Source organism: Ranitomeya variabilis, chromosome 2, assembly GCF_051348905.1.
Source record: "Ranitomeya variabilis isolate aRanVar5 chromosome 2, aRanVar5.hap1, whole genome shotgun sequence".
Classification (NCBI taxonomy): domain Eukaryota; kingdom Metazoa; phylum Chordata; class Amphibia; order Anura; family Dendrobatidae; genus Ranitomeya; species Ranitomeya variabilis.
In genome coordinates, this window is record NC_135233.1 from 385,632,130 (window position 1) to 385,657,417 (window position 25,288).

The 25,288-nt window shown below is 50.5% G+C and overlaps 1 protein-coding gene across 3 annotated transcripts in view; it reads left to right on the forward strand.

Annotated features, from left to right (window-relative positions):
- LOC143806201 (class I histocompatibility antigen, F10 alpha chain-like) overlaps positions 1–25,288 on the forward strand; it is a 71,556-nt gene that overhangs the window by 7,402 nt on the left and 38,866 nt on the right. For 2 of the 3 annotated variants that reach the window (XM_077286324.1, XM_077286323.1), the window contains exons 3-4: positions 22,331–22,609; positions 23,499–23,768. In XM_077286324.1, coding sequence (XP_077142439.1) covers positions 22,331–22,609; positions 23,499–23,768 — 549 coding nt within the window. The remainder of the gene's footprint in view (positions 1–22,330; positions 22,610–23,498; positions 23,769–25,288) is intronic. The other variant, XM_077286325.1, reaches the window with a different exon arrangement.

The window sequence follows — 25,288 nt, forward strand, 5'->3', positions numbered from 1 at the left end:
AGGTGATAGTGCACACATAGTAGAGATTGAATTTCTTGAAATCCCATCCACTACACTGTAACATCTGGCCACTGCGGGTTGGACGCTGTACAAGTACACAGCAGCCGAACTGCAGCGTTTACTGATTGTGGACACATACCCTTAGCTTTTGCTGTTTGTTATTTACAGTATGCATTTTGTCTACAATACATGTTTAATAAAGTTAGTGTAAGGCCATGTTCACACTTTGCGGCGTCCCTCTGCGGGTTCTCCCGCAGCGGATTTGATAAATCTGCAGGGCAAAACCGCTGCGGTTATCCCTGCAGATTTATCGCGGTTTGTTCCGCGGTTTCCGCTGCGGGTTTCCGCCTATACTATTGATGCTGCATATGCAGCAATATGCAGCATCAATAGTAATGTTAAAAATAATAAAAATTGGTTATACTCACCCTCTGATGTCCGGATCTCCTCGGCGCTGCACCCGGCGGTCCGGTTCCAAAGATGATGTGCGAGAAGGACCCTTCGTGACGTCACGGTCATGTGACCGCGACGTCACGGTCATGTGACCGCGACGCCACCGCAGGTCCTGTTCGCACAGCAACTCTGACCGGCCGGCCGCGTGCAGCGCTGAGAGGTGAGTATAACATGATTTTTTATTTGTATTCTTTTTTTTTACCCCAAATATGGTTCATTATAAAGCATAAAGTGGATGTAATAAAACGTAACTTTTAATAAATATAAAGAAACATAAAAAATAGTCACCCAAGTGAAAACACAAATAAAGGTAATGTCTCAGCCAAATAGCAAATGGTAACAGAGACCAGTAATCTTTTATAGGATTAAAAGATTCTGAATGCGTCACTATTTACGGAATCAAAAGAACTATGGTGTAAAATTTATACAGATGCTGTAAACAAAGTACACAAGTAAAACAGCGTACCTTCAACCATAGCAAAAAATGTAAGGCTGTTCATAATGGAAAAGGGTAAAAAATGGAACAGTCTCACCAATTCCGTGGGCCACAGAGCACCGGATATTTCCTGATCAGGCGAAAGTCCGGATGGAGGGAGGGATGACAGTCCCTATGCCAATCCCTATAGGGCTACCGTTAGGCTATCCCCAGAGCTCCTGCCCTTACAAGGGCAGTCTCACCAACTACCCCTGCACACACATGCCCTGCACTCTCCCTATAATGTCATTATAGGGAGAGTGCAGGGCATGTGTGTGCAGGGGTAGTTGGTGAGACTGCCCTTGTAAGGGCAGGAGCTCTGGGGATAGCCTAACGGTAGCCCTATAGGGATTGGCATAGGGACTGTCATCCCTTCCATTATGAACAGCCTTACATTTTTTGCTATGGTTGAAGGTAGCCAACCTATTGTTCTCATATGCGGCTATGTGTGTATATAAATTGACGCTGTTTTACTTGTGTACTTTGTTTACAGCATCTGTATAAATTTTACACCATAGTTCTTTTGATTCCGTAAATAGTGACGCATTCGGAATCTTTTAATCCTATAAAAGATTACTGGTCTCTGTTACCATTTGCTATTTGGCTGAGACATTACCTTTATTTGTGTTTTCACTTGGGTGACTATTTTTTATGTTTCTTTATATTTATTAAAAGTTACGTTTTATTACATCCACTTTATGCTTTATAATGACTAACTGTTAGTGGTATCCACTGTGTTTTTTACATCCTCAACACAGAGATTGCTTTGCTCTACCCAAATATGGTTCCCAGGGCCTGGAGGAGAGTCTCCTCTCCTCCACCCTGGGTACCATCTGCACATTATCCGCTTACTTCCCGCATCGTGGGCACAGCCCCATGCGGGAAGTAAGCGGTTCAATGCTTTCCTATGGGTGCAGAATCGCTGCGATTCTGCACAAAGAAGTGACATGCTGCGGGTTGTAAACCGCTGCGTTTCTGAGCGGTTTTTCCCGCAGCATGTGCACAGCGGTTTGCGGTTTCCATAGGGTTTACATGTAAATGGAAACGCTATGGAAACTGCTGCGGACCCACAGCATCAAAATCGCGGCGGTTCCGCGGTAAAGACCGCAAAGTGTGAACATGGCCTTAGTCACAAAAAACGCAGCAAAAAACAACATTGCAACATTTGCAGCATTTTTTAAACTTTTTCATTGCTTTCTATGGGTGAAAAAAATTGCTGAAAGAAGCTACTGAAAAAAAATGCTGCATGTGAACATAGTCTTACTCTGAAACGCTATGTCTATCTGTGGTGTTACATAGGACTGCATGTGATATATACTAAATTATCTGTACTCAGAGATATCACTGTGTTATCTGTGGTGTTACATAGGACTGCAGGTGACATCTACTACATTATCTACAGTATTCTCAGAGAGTTAGCACTGTTTTATCTGAAGAGTTAAAAAAAAATTAAGAGGGGGTTGGGGGCAATTCTTTGTCTTGGGCCCCCAATCTTTTCTGACCCTAGCAACGCCCCTGCGTACAGCCAATAGTGGCAGACCCATTGGCCTATATAAGGCCCCTAAATATGGGGGCCACAGTGCAATGTTATCATTTGGAGCCCCCACTTTAAATTTTTGCCTAGGGCCCCACTTTGTCTAAAACCGGCCCTGGTTAGATCAGAGGCACGGTGCCACCAAGAGCCATCTCTGCCACCATGAGATTGGTGCACGAGGATCACAAATCCACCTCCTGATATCTCAATGTTCCCCATGGCTCCAACATGAAAAGAATAAAATGAGTACCGTAATAATTCTCATTTCCTTTAGTAAACAAATATGAAAGAGTTAAAGAGGACCTATCACCTGTTTTAGCATGTTAAACTAGCCACACCATTGATTAGTGGCCTCAGAGCTGAATAAAGTAATAATTTTTATTTTTTTAATTTTTCCAATATGTTGTGTAGATATTGCCTTGTAAATTTTAGGTTAGAATTTTTGAAAAGTTGAAGAGGTTGTTACTTGACATTCTTCTCAGGGTGCATGCATGATGTTGACCAATCAGAATCAGGAAATGTCATGAAGGGGGAAAAAATAACACTTCTCCAGAAAGTCAAGTCTTGTGAGATGCTGTGATAGACAGCCCTGCTCTCAGCCCGATCTCTGCAATTGCTGTGCAAATTATAACAGAGTAGAGGGTCATTAAAAACACTTTCGGCTTTTATACCACAGCAGTCAATGTGCCTGACTGCCATGAGATGAAAGCTGAAGCTCTTTATAATCACACTCAGCTCTGCAGAGATCAGGACTGAGAGCAGGTCTGTCTGTCATTTGATATCTCACAGCAGAAGGCATATTCTTTTGACCATCTGAGAACATGTTTATTTTTACATTCATTCTCACACCGCCAATCCTCCTGCCTCTGGACCCACAGTACTTGTAGGGATCGCTTTCCCTGTCCGTGCCATTCCGGATCCTCACATTTTCTTCTCCAGTGGAGCCGCTGTGTCCGTGCTGGACATCGTTCTCCTCCTCTCCTATTGTCCACTGCTTAAAAGTGAGGTTTGATAAAGGCCCAACAAGGGGTCAAAACGTTACCTCAACACTTGATTTAATCACTGTGGTGTTCCCTATTAAAAATTTCACGTTTATGACGCAAATCCATATCCTGAGTGCGGTTGTTTCTTTCAATTTTTATTTTTACATTCATGACACCTCCTGCTTATGATTGGTCAACATCATACAGGAGGAAAAGTACACCCCCCTCAGAGAACAATCTCGGGTAACACCCACCTAAACTTACCATAAATTAGCATCTACACTTTACAAGCTGATGTCAAAGATAGGAAATAAAATTTAAAAGATTTTTTTTAGCTTTGCAGACAATATTCCATGATGTGGGCAGCTTAACGTGCCGATGCTGGTGACAGTTCCAATTTAAGCAGTGCCTTAGGATGTGTGGGGCTAGGGAGTGTTCCATTAAACATTGTATTGTGATTCTGAGGCCTGTGGCCTGATCACAGGTGTGTCACAAAATATAAATCCCCTGTCCCTTTGTAAGGATCTCAAAGCTTAGCGCTGCAACATCAGACACCAGTGAAACTGGTTTCTTTGAGTGTGTGTGTGTGTTTCGGTTTGACGCTGGTATCCCTCTCTTAGGCCACATACTCTATGATGATATAGGAACCCCTACTTTCTATCCAGTACAGATAATTTCAGGGCGTGCTACCTCGGCAATATTATAGTCATCATTTGTGTTGAGCGATACCTTCCGATATCGGAAAGTATTGGTATCGGAAAGTACCGGCCGATAGCGGCAAAATATCGGATCTCGCCGATACCGATACCCGATACCAATGCAAGTCAATGGGATGAAAATATCGGAATTAAAATAAACCCTTTCTTTCCTTGTAGGTTCATTCTACATGAAGGAAAACAACTAAGAATAATGTAGGATGTATTGGGGGAGGTGGCGGAGACATTAAAGGCATAGAGGTTTAGCCCAATCAAATAGAATAGCAGGAATTTTTATTTTTTTTTTAAGATGTTCGGAGTTACAAAGATATTGACTATGTTAAGAATTTTTTTATTTTGTCAGATATTGATGTTTCACTACTTCCACGCCCTTCACCTTTTTTTTTACTTCTCCCACACTTTCTTCTTCATCATCATCAGCATCTTTGACATCAACTTCTTCTTCACCTTATTCATCTTCTTCTTCATCTTCTACCTATTATTTTTTTTGTTACATTCTTCATATTCTTTTTATTCAACTATTATTCTTCTTCATATTCTACTTCTTCATCATATTCTTATTTGTGACAGGCATTCCTGTAGTTGTTATCTATAAAAGTTTGAAGATTACACCTTCCGTTCTGCCTGTCACAAAAGAGTTACATTTGTCCGCGTTCAGTTTGGCCTACAGCATCAGGCTTTTTCCAGGGGCACCACGAGGAGGAACGGACTCACCCCCATACACTGCTTAGTCTTCTTCTGCTTATAATTTAGATAATATCTTTTGCTCTGATATTTAGTGTTATGCTTAATGTTCTTCTGTTCTTTGTTCTGCAGCCTCTTGTTCTTCTGCTTCTCGGTCTTCCATGTCGTCGTCTCCGGGGTCGTCGTCTCCGGGGTCGTCGTCGTCGTCATCGGGGTGGTCTTCAGGGTCATCGTCTCCAGGGTCGTCGTCATCTCAGTGGTTGTCGTCTCTGGTGTCGTCGTCATCTTAGGGGTGGTCTTCCGGGTCGTCGTCTTTAGGGTCTTGAACTTGGAAATGTAGCAGAAGGTACAAGAAGGCTGAGAAAATGCCGAGAACCAGCTGATGGAACTAGAACTCGGATGGCTACCCGAAGGAACAAGAGCCAATGGAACTACCGAGGACCAGCTGACGTTACTGGAACCCAGTTACTAAGCAGGAGGTACCCGTGCCAGAAAGCACTACCAAGGACCACCTGACATTGGTGGAACTCGGATACCCAGAAGGATGGACCTAAGCCAAAGGCTCTGCCCGGAACCAGCTGACGGTACTGGAACCAGGATGGTGAGCAGAAGGTACAAGAGCAAAAGACACTGCCGAGAACCAGCTGACGGTACTGGAACCCGGATGGGTAGCCGAAGGTCCAAGAGCCAATGGAACTACCGAGGACCAGCTGACGTTACTGGAACCCGGTTACTAAGCAGGAGGTACCCGTGCCAGAAAGCACTACCAAGGACCACCTGACGTTGGTGGAACTCGGATACCCAGAAGGAGGCACCTAAGCCAAAGGCTCTGCCCGGAACCAGCTGACGGTACTGGAACCAGGATGGGGAGCAGAAGGTACAAGAGCAATAGACACTGCCGAGAACCAGCTGATGGTACTGGAACCCGGATGGGTAGCCGAAGGTCCAAGAGCCAATGGAACTACCGAGGACCAGCTGACGTTACTGGAACCCTGTTACTAAGCAGAAGGTACCCATGCCTGAAAGCACTACCAAGGACCACCTGACATTGGTGGAACTCAGATACCCAGAAGGAGGTGCAGCGCCCCAGAGTCCTGGTCGTTGCAGTACTGTGGCTCCGCCACTATGGGGAGCCATGGTGCGTTCCATGGCACTGAAGGAGTTCATCTGATCAGGTATCACAGACACCAAGACATTTCACCGCAGGGCCTCCGGGGGGAGCTAAGGGTTCTATTCATTAGGCCACTCCCCACCATAGTGGGTAAACTGGGGGTCAGGCAGGAAGTTAGAGGAGAAGGCTGACTGGATTGAACGAAGCAACACCTTGTGGCAGAGGGTGTTGTGGAGTAAGAGACAGTAGGGTCTCTGCCAGGGGTGGGATCCTGGCAGAGGCTTGGCATTGGAAAGAACGTAACGGGACCGTGCCTGCTCAGAATAGCGGCGGTGCCCTAAGAAAGGACTAGAAGCGAGATAGATTGTGCTGAGTGAGAAACGAGATCAAGCAATAGGAGAATTCCAGTAGGGGTCGTGCTGTAAGACCGGAGCAACACCCTACTGAGGCGCATTACCGGTGGCCGGAACGCCGAGGGAGTATTATAACATTCAGCTTCAAGCAATACTCTAAACAGCGGCAGGACAGTCAGTTTAAGGCGGGCTGTCTAACACATATCACCTATGCAGTCTTGGGAGGCAATTGCGGGAGAGGGGCGTCTCTAGGGTCCCGGAAGAACTCCAGGCCTACCCGACAAACGGGTGCCGTTCTAACCGTAACATCAGGGAGGGACGGACGATTAGAAGAACATCATTTAATCGAGTTGTGAGGGAACTTAAGAAACAGACACAACAGTTGTGGGGTACTTTCCGTAAGCACAGCAGGGAAGGACTACAACACATAGCGCTAAGAAGGAAGGCACCGATTTCCACCTGTGAAGAGAACTCTGGAGGTGCCATTGGACCGGCCGGACTTGCGCAGCCTGGTATTGGACCGGCCGGACTTGCGCAGCCTAGTGATCCGTATTCTGGACTGAGGACTCAGAGATCTCCAGTAAAGAGGTAAAGAGACTGCAACCTGGTGTCCTCGTTATTTACCGCGACCTGCACCCCACAACTGCACCGTTACAACACGACTTATTGCACCGGACGTCCCCCACTGACAGACAGGGCCACGGACCGGGTCTAGCCACCGTGACAACCCCAGGACTGAGACCTAGAGGCCCGGCTCCGGGTACCCCTCGGCCCTGCGGCGGTGTGGGGGCGCTCCAGAACTTGGCGTCACGAACAGGATCTACTTAAGCCTGAAGAATCAGGTCATGTGTGCCTAGAGACTGTGATTTGTTGTGCTTGAACTGTACTTTATTGCAAGACTGTGTGCTACCATTGACCAAGAGAAGTTCCCGCCAAAAGCCGCCGCCATTGCTACTTCGGAGAAGAAGGAGGGCGTGCTATGGGAGGAGACTACCAGAATGGCGCGAGAAATGGATACCGCCCCCTGCGCTTCGGGCTGCAAGGAGATGACCTGCCCCAAAGCAGAGGACAACCCCCTGATTTGCAACGGCGGGAAGCGGGTGATGGAGAAGCCCAACCTCGGAGAAATGGCGGAGTCAGATGCATGCATTGCCACCGATCAACAGATCATGATGAAGAACAGCGAGTGCCGGAACGGGGAAGGAGCAGTCCCGGCTTACCCTCGTTCACTAGAGGTGGACCCGTGTCCTCTACAGCCGGCAGATCCGAAGCCTTTGGAACAGATAGCGGAGCCGAGTCACCCAATCCTGGCCTCGGAGTCAGCGGAGGAGGAACCCCAGCGAGTGGAGCAGCGTTCGGGGTCCGCATTGGAAGAGCCGCGGACCGAGCAGCAGCCGACTCCAGCGTTCTTGTCAGCGGACCGATTCGACACCAGTGGAACCACATCAGGCCCAGGTACGACAGATATCCCTGCCCCCACGCTCGGTCCCGCTCCCGCGACCGATCTTCCCCGCAGCAGTAATCATTCATTCACTATTGAGCGGGTGGTCCTCGGCCCCAGTGCGATCGGGAAGTTGTTACCGCCATTACCAACTAAGTGGGGAGAGCCCATAGAAATGGACCCCGGTGGAGTGATGTTTCGGTGGGATACCCCCTGGGTCGAGCAGGATGGGGTTCCAGTGGATGGTCTCACTATTGCGATACTTACCTGGGACCAGTACAAACAATGCGTGCTCCAGCACTGGGGGCAGCGCAACGAAGTTGAAAAACGGGAATTGCAAAGCAAGAAGTTGATATATGGTGGAATGGATGTGGTAAGACGAGGAATTGTGTCGGCCTTCCACCCCAAGAAAGGATGGGGCTCCATTTGGGAGTCGGGTCTACCTACTGGCATCTTCGTTGCTGGCTACGACGTGGAAACTCCCTGCTGTGATCGAGAAGGCGAGCCACTATGGGAGGGAGATCAAGTGACGTACACCCGTCACCAGAATGCGCAAGGATGGCGTGCCCGGAAGGTACAGCGATGTGAGTCTGAGAGAGTCTCACCTGTGGCCCCAACTACGGTTGGTCCAGAGTTGCCGGATCTTGTTACTGTCTCCACTGTGCGCTTTGTAGTAGCTCCCGAGCTTGCCCGCCGGGTTAATCTTCAAATCCAGACTACGAGTGACCTGGTGGCCCCTGCGGGGCTTGCCGCTGGAATCCGTGCCACCGTGGACGGGGCCCAGGGGCCAAGGCCGCCTGAATAAGGATAAACCTCGGAAACCTGAAAATGTAAATAGTTACTGTTCCTGATTGTTTGTTACTAAACCCGTCCAGGGTTAACAATTTATGGATCCCTTAGTTGACCCGGGATCCTTATTGTTTGTTTTTCTACAGTTTTGCACAAGTTTTACAAACTGAGAAATCATGAACAGTGCATGATCCAAACTTTCTTGTAAATAGTTTGCACCTTATTAAAGGCGCTTCCTACTGGTTTTATTTAAAGACTCTTTGCGAAGATACCGTTCTGGAACCTTTGCTGAACAAAGACTGGTAGGCTGAGAAGACGAGCTACCTCAGAAAGACTTGATCCTCTTTTAAAGGGGATGTCCAACAGCGTACTTACGAGAGATACTGTTTTAAGAACAGTAATGCCATGGTAATGTTGGAATGAGAAAAGTTGTATGTGTTTTAACTAGTAAAATGTGAAGAAATACTGATGATGATGCTCTGGAAGAAATGTAACTGTTTTGCATATAGGAAAGTTATGTGTGTTCAATTTGTTTAAAATGTGAAACCTAGATAATGTTCTTTGAAAAAGAAAGATGCAGAAAGCCCGTAGGGGCAGATTTAAAGTTCTGCTTAAGTGAAAGTAAGAAAGTTAATAATGTGTTACTAAGGACAGAAAGTGAACCCGTAGGGGTTAGTGAGTGAGTCCTAATAGGAGCCAAGTAGAGCCGGCTCCATGTTCTCTAATTGAAAGGAATGTTATATCTATACCATGTATAGTAGAGAAAGGCAGTAGGCCCTGGCTGAACGGGGCGGTCCTGTAAAAGAAAGGAGAGGCAGTAGGTCTGGTGCCATAGGGACAGGCGGTCCTGCAGGTTCAAAGTAGGAGAATGAAAAGTTAACTTGCCCTGTAATGTGATTATGGGAAGGCCTTTAGCGAGCTAGGAGTGTATGTTCCTTGAAGGCAATGTTAAATTATTGTTCATTAAATTGCACTTAGTAGAATACCCGGTTGGGTAATGAGAGTTAATTGTAGCCTGTTGCTATGATATTTAATTATGTTTGTAACGTTAAAGTGTCCTCACCTCCCATAAAGGGAAGCCTGTTCAAGTATACTTATTGTTTTGCACTCAACAAAAATTGTATGTCTTTTTGCTAACTTGTATTGTTGTTTTCTTCCCAGTCCCGGAGTACTGTGTTTAACCAGGGGGGAGTGCAGCGCCCCAGAGTCCTGGTCGTTGCAGTACTGTGGCTCCGCCACTATGGGGAGCCATGGTGCGTTCGATGGCACTGAAGGAGTTCATCTGATCAGGTATCACAGACACCAAGACATTTCACCGCAGGGCCTCCGGGGGGAGCTAAGGGTTCTATTCATTAGGCCACTCCCCACCATAGTGGGTAAACTGGGGGTCAGGCAGGAAGTTAGAGGAGAAGGCTGACTGGATTGAACGAAGCAACACCTTGTGGCAGAGGGTGTTGTGGAGTAAGAGACAGTAGGGTCTCTGCCAGGGGTGGGATCCTGGCAGAGGCTTGGCATTGGAAAGAACGTAACGGGACCGTGCCTGCTCAGAATAGCGGCGGTGCCCTAAGAAAGGACTAGAAGCGAGATAGATTGTGCTGAGTGAGAAACGAGATCAAGCAATAGGAGAATTCCAGTAGGGGTCGTGCTGTAAGACCGGAGCAACACCCTACTGAGGCGCATTACCGGTGGCCGGAACGCCGAGGGAGTATTATAACATTCAGCTTCAAGCAATACTCTAAACAGCGGCAGGACAGTCAGTTTAAGGCGGGCTGTCTAACACATATCAACGATGCAGTCTTGGGAGGCAATTGCGGGAGAGGGGCGTCTCTAGGGTCCCGGAAGAACTCCAGGCCTATCCGACAAACGGGTGCCGTTCTAACCGTAACATCAGGGAGGGACGGACGATTAGAAGAACATCATTTAATCGAGTTGTGAGGGAACTTAAGAAACAGACACAACAGTTGTGGGGTACTTTCCGTAAGCACAGCAGGGAAGGACTACAACACATAGCGCTAAGAAGGAAGGCACCGATTTCCACCTGTGAAGAGAACTCTGGAGGTGCCATTGGACCGGCCGGACTTGCGCAGCCTGGTATTGGACCGGCCGGACTTGCGCAGCCTGGTGAACCGTATTCTGGACTGAGGACTCAGAGATCTCCAGTAAAGAGGTAAAGAGACTGCAACCTGGTGTCCTCGTTATTTACCGCGACCTGCACCCCACAACTGCACCGTTACAACACGACTTATTGCACCGGACGTCCCCCACTGACAGACAGGGCCACGGACCGGGTCTAGCCACCGTGACAACCCCAGGACTGAGACCTAGAGGCCCGGCTCCGGGTACCCCTCGGCCCTGCGGCGGTGTGGGGGCGCTCCAGAGGCACCTAAGCCAAAGGCTCTACCCAGAACCAGCTGACGGTACTGGAACCAGGATGGGGACATATTCAAGATTGTCTTCCTAGAGCCCCAACTAGCGGTGTTGGAGCAAAGGGTCAGCAGGGGGAGCAGAGTGTAGGCCGAAGCCTGCACTGGAGGCAGCTTTGTGTCTGCGTGTCATTTGCAGGACACGATGCCGGCTACACAGCAGGGGAACAGCTGGCGTTACTGAACCCCACTGACACATTGGCTGGTGTTTTTCTCTGTGCAGCCAGAAGTTCCGGGCACCAACTGGCGGTGTTAGAGCCCAGGGATAGCAGGAGGAGAGGGAGCAGAGTGTAGGCCGAAGCCTGCACTGGAGGCAGTTTTAGGTCTGTTGTGTCTGCGTGGTGTTTGCAGGACACGTTGCCGGCTACACAGCAGGGGTACAGCTGGCGTTGCTGAACCCCACTGACACATTGGCGGGTGTTTTTCTCTGTGCAGCCAGCACTTCCGGGCACCAACTGGTGGTGTTAGAGCCCAGGGTCAGCAGGAGGAGCAGAGGAGCAGAGTGTAGGCCGAAGCCTGCACTGGCGGCAGCTTTGTGTCTGTGTGGCGTTTGCAGGACACGTTGCCGGCTACATAGCGGGGGAACAGCTGGCTTTGCTGAACCCCACTGACACATTGGCGGGTGTTTTTCTCTGTGCAGCCAGCACTTCCGGGCACCAACTGGCGGTGTTAGAGCCCAGGGTCTGCAGGAGGAGCAGAGTGTAGGCCGAAGCCTAATTGAACCAATTTTAAAGGTAACCTTTAACCCCCCCCTCAGGTGTTACAAACTAGAAGAGCCACCTTGTGCAGCAGTAATGCTGCACAAGTCAAAGGTTGCTCTTGTAATTTTGTTCCTTGCACACGCTGAATGAAACACGTATAAAATTTAGCCCCTTATACAGTCAAAACTGTCTTGGAGGCGTGAGTTCCCTTCTTAATGAGACGCAGCACAGCTGTAAAAAAAAACACCTTGGTGCTTGACGCGGCCTCCTGAGCGTCGCATTTTGCTGTACAGGAGTCTGCGCTGTTGTGTTATCCCTTGGCCCTGCGCTGTTAGCGCTGCCCATCTTCTGACATCATTTCATGTCGGCCGGTGCGGTTCGCGATGCCCATGAATCCCAGCCCCGCAGTGTCTTTTCATTAATTCACACTGCGGGGCTGGGATTCATGGCCTTGCGCAGTACATATGTTCGCCTCTCACTCATGTCCTTACACCTGCTTCAGACTGTGCGGCGTCAGCTGATCCCTTATCGCATGCCACGGCCATGAAGCCGCACAGTCTGAAGAAGGCGGAAGGAGATGAGTGACAGGCGAACATATGCACTGCTCATGCCCATCAATCACACCCTCGCAGTCCAAATAAATAAGACACTGAGGGGCGTTGTGTCGGGCAGGGCGGCTGCACAGGCGCAGCCAGCCAACCAATGATGTCAGAAGACGGGCAGCGCTACCAAGGGGGTTGCTGCGTGTCATTACAAAGGAAAGTCACACCTCAGGGACGGTGTAATGGTATTAGGGGACACATTTTATACGTCTTGAGTTCGACGTGTGCAAGGAGAATAACTTAATGAGCCACCTTGTACAAATGCAGCATTACTGCTGTACAAGGTGGCTGTTATACATACAGACGCCTGGGGGGGGGGGCAGGTTCCCTTCAATTTCAGTTGTAGTGTCTGCATGGCGTTTGCAGGACACGATGCCGGCTACACAGCAGGGGAACAGCTGGCGTTACTGAACCCCACTGACACATTGGCTGGTGTTTTTCTCTGTGCAGCCAGCAGTTCCGGGCACCAACTGGCGGTGTTAGAGCTCAGGGTCAGCAGGAGGAGAGGGAGCAGAGTGTAGGCTGAAGCCTGCACTGGAGGCAGTTTTAGGTCTGTTGTGTCTGCGTGGCATTTGCAGGACACGTTGCCGGCTACACAGCAGGGGAACAGCTGGCGTTGCTGAACCCCATTGACACATTGGCGGGTGTTTTTCTCTGTGCAGCCAGCACTTCCGGGCACCAACTGGCGGTGTTAGAGCTCAGGGTCAGCAGGAGGAGCAGAGGAGCAGAGTGTAGGCCGAAGCCTGCACTGGCGGCAGTTTTGTGTCTGCGTGGCGTTTGCAGAACACGTTGCCGGCTACACAGCGGGGGAACAGCTGGCGTTGCTGAACCCCACTGACACATTGGCGGGTGTTTTTCTCTGTGCAGCCAGCACTTCCGGGCACCAACTGGCAGAGTTAGAGCCCAGGGACAGCAGGAGGAGCAGAGTGTAGGCCGAAGCCTGCACTGGAGCAAGTTGAAAGGGAACCTTTACCCCCCCCCCCAGGCGTTTGTTTGCTGAAAGAGCCATCTTGTACAGCACTAATGCTGCAAAAGGAAAAGGTGGCTCTTTTAATTATGCTCCTTGCAAACGCTGAACTGGACACTTATGAAATGTGTCCCTTCACACCGTAAAACCATCCCGGAGGTGGGACTTTTCTTCGTAATGTGACGCAGCACAGCCGTCATTCCTACCCCCTTGGTGCCGTGTGCCGCCTCCTCAGCGTTGTTTGATTCTGTCCCGGAGCCTGCGCTGTTATGTTATCCCTTGGCCAGGCGCACTTAGCGCTGCCCGTCTTCTGACATCATTTGGTGTCAGGCTGGCTGCGCCTGTGCGGCCGCGCTGCCCGAGATCCCGCCTCGCAGTGTCGTCTAAAGTAATCCCACTGCGGGCCTGGGATCCATGGGCATGCGCAGTGCATATCCTCGCCTCTCACTCCCCTCCTTCCGGCTTCTTCAGACTGTGCGGCGTCCCGGCCGTGGCATGCTATTAGGGATCAGCTGACGGCCCACAGTCTGAAGAAGGCGGAGGGAGATGAGTGAGAGCCTGAGGTGAAGATATGCACTGCGCATGGCCATGGATCCCAGGCCCACAGTGTGATTAAATCAGAAGGCTCTGCGAGGCGGGATCTCGGCCAGCGCGGCCGCACAGGCGCAGCCAGCCTGACACCAAATGCCGTCAGAAGACGGGCAGCGCTAAGTGTGCCTGGCCAAGGGATAACATAACAGCGCAGGCTCTGGGACAGAATCAAACAACGCTGAGGAGGCTGCGCACGGCGCCAAGGGGGTAGGAATGACGGCTGTGCTGCGTCACATTACAAAGGAAAGTCCCACCTCCGGGACGGTTTAACGGTGTGAGGAGACACATTTCATAAGTGTTAGGTTCAGCGTGTGCAAGGAGCACAACGAAAATAGGCACCTTTTCCTTGTGCAGCATTACTGCTGCACAATGTGGCTCTTTCAGTAACAAACGCCTGGGTGGGCAGGTTCCCTTAAATTAGTTGTGGCGGGCGCATGACACGTTGCCGGATACACAGCAGGGGAGCAGCAGGCGTTACTGAACCCCACTAACACATTGGCGAGGTGTTTGGCTCTGTGCAAACAGCACTTCCGGGCAGCAACCAGCAGTGTTGGAGCCCAGGGACAGCAGGAGGAGCAGAGTGTAGGCCGAAGCCTGCACTGGAGGCATGTAAATGTCTGTTAGTGTGCCAGCATGGCGGTCGCACGACACGTTGCCGGATACACAGCAGGGGAGCAGCTGACGTTACTGGACCCCAATAACAGAGGAGCGACTGTTGACTGTGCGGACAGCACTTCCAGGCACCAAGTGGCGGTGTTAGAGCCCAGGGACAGCAGGAGGAGCAGATTGGAGGTATTGCTGCACACACAGCTGGGGAACAGCTGACGTTACTGAACCCCAATAACAGAGGAGCGACTGTTGACTGTGCGGACAGCACTTCCAGGCACCAACTGGCGGTGTTAGAGCCCAGGGACAGCAGGAGGAGCAGATTGGAGGTATTGCCGCACACACAGCTGGGGAACAGCTGACGTTACTGAACCCCAATAACACGGCAGCAAGTGTTAACTGTGCGGACAGCACTTCCAGGCACCAACTGGTGGTCTTAGAGCCCAGGGACAGCAGGAGGAGCAGATTGGAGGTATTGCCGCACACACAGCTGGGGAACAGCTGACGTTACTGAACCCCAATGACAGAGGAGCGACTGTTGACTGTGCGGACAGCACTTCCAGGCACCAACTGGCGGTGTTAGAGCCCAGGGACAGCAGGAGGAGCAGATTGGAGGTATTGCCGCACATACAGCTGGGGAACAGCTGACGTTAATGAACCCCAATAACACGGCAGCAAGTGTTAACTGTGCGGACAGCACTTCCAGGCACCAACTGGCGGTGTTAGAGTCCAGGGACAGCAGGAGGAGCAGATTGGAGGTATTGCCGCACACACAGCTGGGGAGCAGCTGACGTTACTGAACCCCAATAACAGAGGAGCGACTGTTGACTGTGCGGACAGCACTTCCAGGCACCAACTGGCGGTGTTAGAGCCCAGGGACAGCAGGAGGAGCAGAGGAACACAGTGTAGGCCGAAGCCTGATTGGAGCAAAGGGAACCTCCCCCCCAAGGCGTTTGTAGCTGAAAGAGCCATCTTGTGCAGCACTAAGGATGCAAAAGGAAAAGGTGGCTCTTGTAATTATGCTCCTTGCAAACACAGAACTAAACACTTATAAAATGTCTCCCCTGATACCGTGAGACCGTCCCGGAGGCGGGACTTTCCTTCGTAATGGGACGCAGCACAGCCGTCATTCCTACCCCTTTGGTGCCGTGCGCCGCCTCCTTAGCGTTGTTTGATTCTGTCCCGGAGTCTGCGCAGTTATGTTATCCCTTGGCCAGGCGCACTTAGCGCTGCCCGTCTTCTGACATCATTTGGTGTCAGGCTGGCTGCGCCTGTGCGGCCGCGCTGCCCGAGATCCCGCCTCGCAGTGTCGTCTAATGTAATCCCACTGCGGGCCTGGGATCCATGGGCATGCGCAGTGCATATCCTCGCCTCTCACTCCCCTCCCTCCGGCTTCTTCAGACTGTGCGGCGTCCCGGCCGTGGCATGCTATTAGGGATCAGCTGACGGCGCACAGTCTGAAGAAGGCGGAGGGAGATGAGTGAGAGCCTGAGGTGAAGATATGCACTGCGCATGGCCATGGATCCCAGGCCCGCAGTGTGATTAAATCAGAAGACACTGCGAGGCGGGATCTCGGCCAGCGCGGCCGCACAGGCGCAGTCAGCCTGACAACAAATGATGTCAGAAGACGGGCAGCGCTAAGTGTCCCTGGCCAAGGGATAACATAACAGCGCAGGCTCCGGGACAGAATCAAACAACGCTGAGGAGGCGGCGCATGGCACCAAGGGGGTAGGAATGACGGCTGTGCTGCGTCACATTACGAAGGAAAGTCCCACCTTCGGGACGGTTTTACGGTATCAGTGGACACATTTTATAAGTGTTAAGTTCTGCGTGTGCAAGGAGCTAAACTAAAATAGCTACCTTTTCCTTGTGCAGCATTACTGCTGCACAAGGTGGCTCTTTCAGTAACAAACGCCTGGGGTGGGGACAGGTTCCCTTCAATTTCAGTTGTTGTGTCAGCGTGGCGGTCGCAGGAACATTGCCGGCTACACAGCTGGGGATCAGCTGACGTTACTGAAACCCAATAACACTGGGTCGTATGTTTTCACTGTGCAGCCTGCACTTCTGAGCCTCAACTGGCGGTGTTGAAGCCCAGGAATTACAGTTCAGGTGGTAGAAAGATGAACACAACAGGAGACCTGGATACTGTAGACAGTCACCCAATTATTTAATCAGGAACAGGAGTGGCAAATTCCTGCGAGATCCAGGCCTGGTTCATTTTCAGAAAAGTAAGCCGGTCAACGTTATCGGAGGATAGTCGCATGCGACGGTCTGTTAGTACACCACCTGCAGCACTAAAGACGCGTTCCGATAATACACTAGCCGCAGGGCAAGCCAGCACCTCCAATGCATACTGGCTTAGCTCTGGCCATGTATCCAGCTTAGAGACCCAAAACTTGAAAGGGGAAGAGCCGTCTGGGAGTACAGTAAGAGGGCAAGACATGTAGTCTGTCACCATCTGACGGAACCGTTGCCTCCTGCTGACTGGAGCCGCCTGTGATGGTGTAGACATTTGTGGCGGGCACACAAAACTGTGCCACAGTTGGGCCATACTGGTCTTGCCTTGGGCAGAGGCACTGCTTCTGCTCCCTCTTTGTGCAGAGCCTCCTCCACTGCCTCAACGCACTGAGCTGCTTTGTAAAGCACTAGCAGCACTTCTATCAGTTGGACTGGAGAAGATGATGGAATTCACCAGTGTGTCTTGGTACTCCCGCATTTTACGCTCCCGGTTCAACGGTGTGATGAGGCTATGTACGTTGTCCCGGTAGCGAGGATCGAGGAGGGTGTACACCCAATAATCAGCCATGTTGAGAATGTGGGCGATACGGCGGTCGTTTCTCAGGCACTGCAGCATGTAATCAACCATGTGCTGCAGACTGCCAACTGTCCAAGAAACGCTGTCCCCTGCTTGAGGCGTGATCTCTGCCCGCTCTTCATCACCCCACCCTCGCTGTACACACTGACTACTGGACAATTGTGTAACTCCCTCCTCTGGACGGATGTCTTCCTCCTCCATTGACTCCTCCTCATCCTCCTCACAAAGTGTCCCCTGCCTACGCGTTTGTGAGGAACCACGTGGCGCTGACTGTCCAGAAGCTGATGGAAATGGTGACTCCTCATCCTCCACCTCTTCCACAACATCATCCCTTAGCGCTTGCAGTGTTTGTTGAAGCAGGCAGATAAGGGGGACAGTCATGCTGACTAGTGCATCATCTGCACTCGCCATCCGCGTGGAATAATCGAAGGGACGCAAAACCTGGCAGACGTCCTTCATAGTGGCCCACTCTGTGGTTGTGAAGTCTGAACAGCGCGGAGTGCGACTTCTTTGCGCCTGATGCAGCTGGTACTCCATTACTGCTTGCTGCTGCTCACACAACCGCTCCAACATATGTAACGTGGAATTCCACCTGGTAGGTAGGTCACATATGATGCGATGTTCCGGAAGGCGGAATCGGCGCTGCAGAGCTGCAATGCGCGATCTTGCCGTGCTGGAACGCCGCAAGTGAGCACACTCTAGGCGGACCTTGTGCAGCAGTGCATCAAGATCCGGATAGTCCCTCAAAAAACTCTGCACGACCAAGTTGAGCACATGTGCCAGACATGGGATGTGAGTGAGGTTGCCGAAGCCCAGAGCTGCCACCAGATTTCGGCCATTGTCACACACTACCATGCCTGGCTGGAGATTCGCTGCCACAAACCACACATCGCTCTCCTGCTTGATGGCATTTCAGAGCTCCTGAGCTGTGTGGCTTCGATTCCCCAAAGAAATTAATTTCAAGACAGTCTGTTGACGTTTGGCCACGGCTGTGCTCATGTCGGTCGTAACAGGTAAACGTTCACGGGTCCATGTGGAGGTGGACTGTGACGGCTCCTGCAGTGATGATTCAGAGGAACTTGTGTATGAGGAGGAGATAATGCATACAGACTGGATTCCTGCAATCCTTGGAGTGGGCAGGACACGTCCTGCGCCACTCGCATGATCTGTATCCGGCTCAACCAGATTAACCCAATGGGCAGTGAGGGAAAGGTATCGCCCCTGTCCATGGTGACTGGTCCACGCATCGGTGGTGAGGTGGACCTTGCTACTGACGGCGTTCAGTAGCGCGTGTTTTATGTGTCCCTCCACATGCTTGTGCAGGGCAGGGACGGCTTGCCTGCTGAAATAAAAGCGGCTGGGCACATTGTACTGTGGGACTGCCAATGACATCAAGTCACGGAAGCTGTCAGTCTCCACCAGCCTGAATGACAGCATTTCCAGTGACAGAAGTTTGGCAATGCCTGCAGTCAGAGCCTGTGCTCGTGGGTGGTTTGCCGAGAAAGGCCGCCTTTTCTCCCATGCCTGTACTACCGATGGCTGTAGACTTGGCTGGGAGTGTGAGGATGACTGGGAACGTGGTGCTGCGGGTGGAATTACAGCGGGTCTCTGGACAACAGTGCCAGAGGTTCTTCCATGGCGATCCTGGGAGGAAGCCGAACCAGCTGTGTGTGAGCTGGAGGAAGAGGCAACACGAGCTGAAGAGGTGGTAGCTGCCGCTGTTGGTTGGCCTAGGTCTTCAGTGTGTTTTTGTAAGGCTAGGTTCACATTGCGTTAGGGCAATCCGTTTAGCGCTAGCGCTTGCTAGCTCTGCGAGAGCGGGGAACGGACCTCGGGCGCGCCGCGGACGCTGCAAGCAGCGTCCGAGGCGTGCTACAAAAGAACGGCACATCGCTAGCGCGAGCCGAAAAAGGCACGCGCTAGTGATGCGCTACAGGCAAAATTTACATTGCTGTCAATGGGTGCTCTAACGGACCCGTTGCACGGCGTTTATTGCGACATTTTCGCCGTGCAACGCTGTCCGTTAGCGTGCACACATTAACGCAATGTGAACCTAGCCTAACTCCACCGCGTGCCTGGTCCGCACATGTTTCCACATGTTTGAGGTATTGAAGTTGCCGACATTTCTCCCTCTTTTGATTTTATGATGACACACCTTGCATTTGACAAAGCAAATGTCATCTGCAACTGTGTCAAAAAAGGACCAGGCACTGCAAGTCTTGGGAGCACCCTTTTTGTCTTTTGGAAGAGACATGCTCCTAACGGGTGCCGAAGTGGAGGCTACAGGCTCCGCAGTCTTCCCCCTCCCTCTCCCTCTTTGGCCCGTTCGGGGAATCTCTTCCTCAGAGCTGCTCCCACCACCTTCCTGTCCCTCATGCCACGATGGGTCAAGGACCTCATCATCTACACTACCCTCTGCCACCAACTGCTCCTCCTGGGTAGTCTCGGCAGCACAGCACGCACCAGAAAGTGGCACGTGAGTGTCGTCATCAGATGCGTACTGCGGTGTGGTGACCGGAGGCACTGGCCCACCCGCCTCTTCAGAGTCAGAGAGACAAAGCTGTTGCGCATCACTGCACACTGCCTCTTCTTCCATTTCTCCAATGCTGCTTGGCTGGCCCCCTGTTTCCAAGCCAAGAGATTCAGAGAACAGAAGTAGAGACGGCTCCTGTCCTGGGCTCTCTGACTGCCTGGGCAATTTGGCAGGTGGTGAAGAGACAGATGGGTGCTCTCCAGTGCTCTGTGCCTGAGAGGATGTGGCACTAATTGAAGTCGATGCGTTAGCTGCCATCCATCCGACAACGGCTTCAATTTGGTCTTCACGCAGCAGCAGTGTACGGCGCTCTCCGACAAAGCTGCACATGAAGGACTGTTCCCTCCTGAAACTGGGTGATGATGAGTCACCGGTGCCCGCAGCAGGCACAGAATCCCCACGTCCTCTCCCTGCTCCGCGCCCACGCCCACGTGCCTTACTCCCTGCCTTCTTCATCTTGGTTGACTGATAAAGATAAGCAGAAAAGTACTAAGGGCTTAGTGTGCTTATTCCTGAACAGCTCCTAACAGGTACAGTATAAGAAACACTAATTTTCTAAAGTGTGGACTAGACTTTAATATGAGCTAATGTGGCCTACACAACTGTAAAGTGGTGTGTTTGGTGAACTTTATAATTTTTTTTTTTTGCAGAACTGACTACAGGGCGAGCTGCACTCACACGGAGACCGTGCAGACAGCCGTAAACGGCGCTGCAAGGCCCAAAAAAACTCCTCTAGGTTATCCTATGTAGTGTTTTTCCACAATTTAGCTGGATACGGGTGGAAAGCCACTAATAGGAATTATTTGAAAAATGTGCAGCAGCCTGCACTATTTGCAAAAAAGGACAATGTATTTTACGGTATGAGGCAGTGACGCACCCTGAGCTGGATACAACCGGTTGTGGCTGCACACAGACTACAGGGCGAGCTGCACTCACACGGAGACCGTGCAGACAGCCATAAACGGCGCTGCAAGGCCCAAAAAAACCTCCTCTACGTTATCCTATGTAGTGTTTTTCCACAATTTAGCTGGATACGGGTGGAAAGCCACTAATAGGAATTATTTGAAAAAATGTGCAGCAGCCTGCACTATTTGCAAAAAAGGACAATGTATTTTACGGTATGAGGCAGTGACGCACCCTGAGCTGGATACAACCGGTTGTGGCTGCACACAGACTACAGGGCGAGCTGCACTCACACGGAGACCGTGCAGACAGCCGTAAACGGCGCTGCAAGGCCCAAAAAAACCTCCTCTACGTTATCCTATGTAGTGTTTTTCCACAATTTAGCTGGATACGGGTGGAAAGCCACTAATAGGAATTATTTGAAAAAATGTGCAGCAGCCTGCACTATTTGCAAAAAAGGACAATGTATTTTACGGTATGAGGCAGTGACGCACCCTGAGCTGGATACAACCAGCTGTGGCTGCACACAGACTACAGGGCGAGCTGCACTCACACGGAGACCGTGCAGACAGCCGTAAACGGCGCTGCAAGGCCCAAAAAACCCTCCTCTACGTTATCCTATGTAGTGTTTTTCCACAATTTAGCTGGATACGGGTGGAAAGCCACTAATAGGAATTATTTGAAAAAATGTGCAGCATAACCAGCATAAAAAAAAAGATTGTGGTCACAAACCCAAGGAAAACAGAGGATAACAGAAGGATACGCTGTCTTCAGGTTCATAATTATCATTGACTCAGGTTGCCAGGAATAGAGCACAACCACCACAGAGACAATTAAAGGAATCTCACCAGATTATTGCTTCCCCATTTGAGAGCAGCATGATGTAGGGCAGAGACCCTGATTCTGGCAATGTGTTACTTACTGGGCTGCTTGATACAGTTTTGATGAAATCAGTTTTATCTGCTGCAGTTCTCTGAATGCTGAACTCAGTATAACCCTGCCCACAGCACTGATTGGCAGATTTTTGTGTATACTGTGAATAGGCAGAAAGCTGCCAATCAGGTTTACTGGTCCTCTAGTGATAATGTCCTGCTGATAAAACAATGATTTAAAAAAAAAGCTACAGCAGGCAGCCAAGTAAGTGGCACATTGCTGGAATCAGGGTCTCCGCTCCTACATTATGCTGCTCTTAGTTTAGGTGGCAAAAACCTGGTGACAGATTCCCTTTTAAAGAGCGGAGTTTGAAGTGGTGATGGCCCTGACTGTGACACCGCTTATATAGTCCATCAAAAGACGTCTGGAGAAATTGCAGAAAAGCACAATGTGCATGAAGATGTGGAGACCACTCTGCACTTTCCTACAGAATATCCTGCCCTCCTGAAGAGTATGCTCAGGACGGGGTCCGGGAACATAAGTGTGATGGTAATAGAAGCATGGAAGAAAGCGGGTCTTGTTACTACAGAATCCTATAACTAGTCACAACCTTCAAATATTGATAACTGTCTTCTCTCACTTTACTTTTATTAATATTTCGGGGACGGATCATACGTTTATCTCAGCCCTTTTCATTATTCTTTGATGTTACTTTTTAAAACTAGGGCCAATATGATATCCATATCCCGCATGTAATTGTTCCTGCCGTTTGTGCAGGTTTACACATTGTGCAGGTGATGACGAGCTGTGAGCTGAGAGATGACGGCGGCGTCTCAGGGTATCAGCAGTACCGATATGACGGCAGAGAGTACATGTTCTTCGACACCCAGAGAGAGACGTATATCCCTACAATGCGTGAGGCCGAGATCACCACGCAGAGGTGGAACAGTCTGGATGTAAGAATGGGCGAGGCAGCCAAGAATTTCCTGGAGAATACCTGTATCGATCGCCTGAAGAAATTCATTAAGTACGGAAAAAAGGATCTGGAGCGGAGAGGTAAAAATGATGCTTCACACGTGACATATTGATGGAGTTTATGAAAGCAAAACTAGAAGTGGAATCAAAGTGAATTGGGACTTTTCTTCTCAATCCTGCCCAGACCACCACAAGACTTCTCCCTGATGCATCTCTGCAATATTTGGCACCGACACATTTTGGTCTTAACTTTTTTGTCTCGTTCCAAATGTCTTACTTACATAACTTGGAATTTTGCCCCTGCTGAAGCCACTCAGTGTCACAGGTCCAAGTCACAGGCCTCATACCGATCGCATGGTCTGCCATTTATAGCAGTATGCCACGGTGTCATAGGAACATTTTGCTGGCTCTGATTTGCTGTTATTCATATTACTGATGTCTATCAGTTAAAAGTCTCTGTCCCTCGGGTCCAGCAAACATCTCAGGGCAAATGTAATAAAATGGGCCAAAAAGAGGGGTTTAATCCCCCCATACACTTTAGATAACTGTCGGCTGAATGATGGAAATGAGGAGTGAAAATGAAAAATGTCCTTTTTCCACTAAAAACGTTGCTTTAGTCCTCAAGTTTTTGATTTTCATACAGCACATCGGGAGGAAAAGAACCTCACAGGTTGAGCGTGATTTCTCCTGAGGGCACCCGTCGGCCGGTATGTGGGGGAACCGATTGTTCGGGCACAGTGCAGAGCTCAGGATGGAAGGCACGACATTTTAGACTGCAGACTTTGCAATAAGAAGCCCCCTAAACATGACACTAAGTTATAAAATGATGTAGAGAAAAAATAGATAGTAATTAAAGTTGTTTTATTTGGGGTCTTACTGGCATTTGAGATAATGTGATGACATATGTAAGTTGTGTTGGGCTTTAGTATCAATATAGATTTGATTTTATGGTTTCCATTTTCCTTCTTAGTTCGGCCGAGGGTGAAGGTCACTGGTCGGGTATCAGGAGACGTCACAAAGCTTCACTGCCAGGTGTACGGATTTCACCCCCGACCTGTGGATGTGAAGTGGATGAACGGGGAGGACGAGGTTCATTCATATGAGACCACACACGTCCTCCCCAATCCTGACGGCACCTACCAGATCAGGGTCAGCGCGGACGTGACCCCCAAAGATGGCGACAGCTACTCCTGTTATGTGGATCACAGCAGCCTGGAGGAGCCGCTCCTTGTACAATGGGGTGAGTGCGAGCTATGTGGCCTGTATGTCAGAAAGAAAACTGGGAAAACCTCTTTCTTCATGGGTGTAGAGCTTCTTTAGGGTAAAAGCACATGGGTTGTAGCAACCCAATCCGTATGGACTGTAATATGGCCCCGGCTAAGCAGATCACACTTTAAGGGCTCATTTCCACTTGCGAGGAAAACGGACGAGTGCAATCCGATAAATAATCGGATTGCACTCGGACCAATGTTAGTGGAGCGCCCCCACACCGCCGCAGGGCTGAGGGGTACCCGGAGCCGGGCCTCTGGGTCTCTGCTCTGGAGTTGTCACGGTGGCTAGACCCGGTCCGTGGCCCTGTCTGTCAGTGGGGGACGTCCGGTGCAATAAGTGGTGTTGTAACGGTGCAGTTGTGGGGTGCAGGTCGCGGTAAATAACGAGGACACCAGGTTGCAGTCTCTTTACCTCTTTACTGGAGATCTCTGAGTCCTCAGTCCAGAATACGGTTCACCAGGCTGCGCAAGTCCGGCCGGTCCAATGGCACCTCCAGAGTTCACTTCACAGGTGGAAATCGGTGCCTTCCTTCTTAGCGCTATGTGTTGTAGTCCTTCCCTGCTGTGCTTACGGAAAGTACCCCACAACCGTTGTGTCTGTTTCTTAAGTTCCCTCACAACTCGATTAAATGATGTTCTTCTAATCTTCCGTCCCTTCCTGATGTTACAGTTAGAACGGCACCCATTTGTCGGATAGGCCTGGAGTTCTTCCGGGACCCTAGAGACGCCCCTCTCCCGCAATTGCCTCCCAAGACTTCATAGGTGATATGTGTTAGACAGCCCGCCTTAAACTGACTGTCCTGCCGCTGTTTAGAGTATTGCTTGAAGCTGAATGTTATAATACTCCCTCGGCGTTCCGGCCACCGGTAGTGCGCCTCAGTAGGGTGTTGCTCCGGTCTTACAGCACGACCCCTACTGGAATTCTCCTATTGCTTGATCTCGTTTCTCACTCAGCACAATCTATCTCGCTTCTAGTCCTTTCTTGGGTCCCGCCGCTTCCCGGAGCTGGCGCGGACCCGTTACGTTCTTTTCAATGCCAAGCCTCTGTCAGGATCCCACCCCTGACAGAGACCCTACTGTCTCTTCCTCCACAACACCCTCTGCCACCAGGTGTTGCTTCGTCCAATCCAGTCAGCTTTCTGATCTAACTTCCTGCCTGACCCCCAGTTTACCCACTATGGTGGGGAGTGGCCTAATGAATAGAACCCTTAGCTCCCCCCGGAGGCCCGGCTGTGAAATGTATTGGTGTCTGTGATACCTGATCAGTTGAACTCCTTCAGTGCCATCGGACGCACCGTAACTCCCCATAGTGGCGGAGCCACAGTACTGCAACGACCAGGACTCTGGGGCGCTGCACTCCCCCCTGGTTAAACACAGTACTCCGGGACTGGGAAGAAAACAACAATACAAGTTAGCAAAAAGACATACAATTTTGTTGAGTGCAATAACAATAAGCATATTTGAACAGAGCTTCCCTTTATGGGAGGTG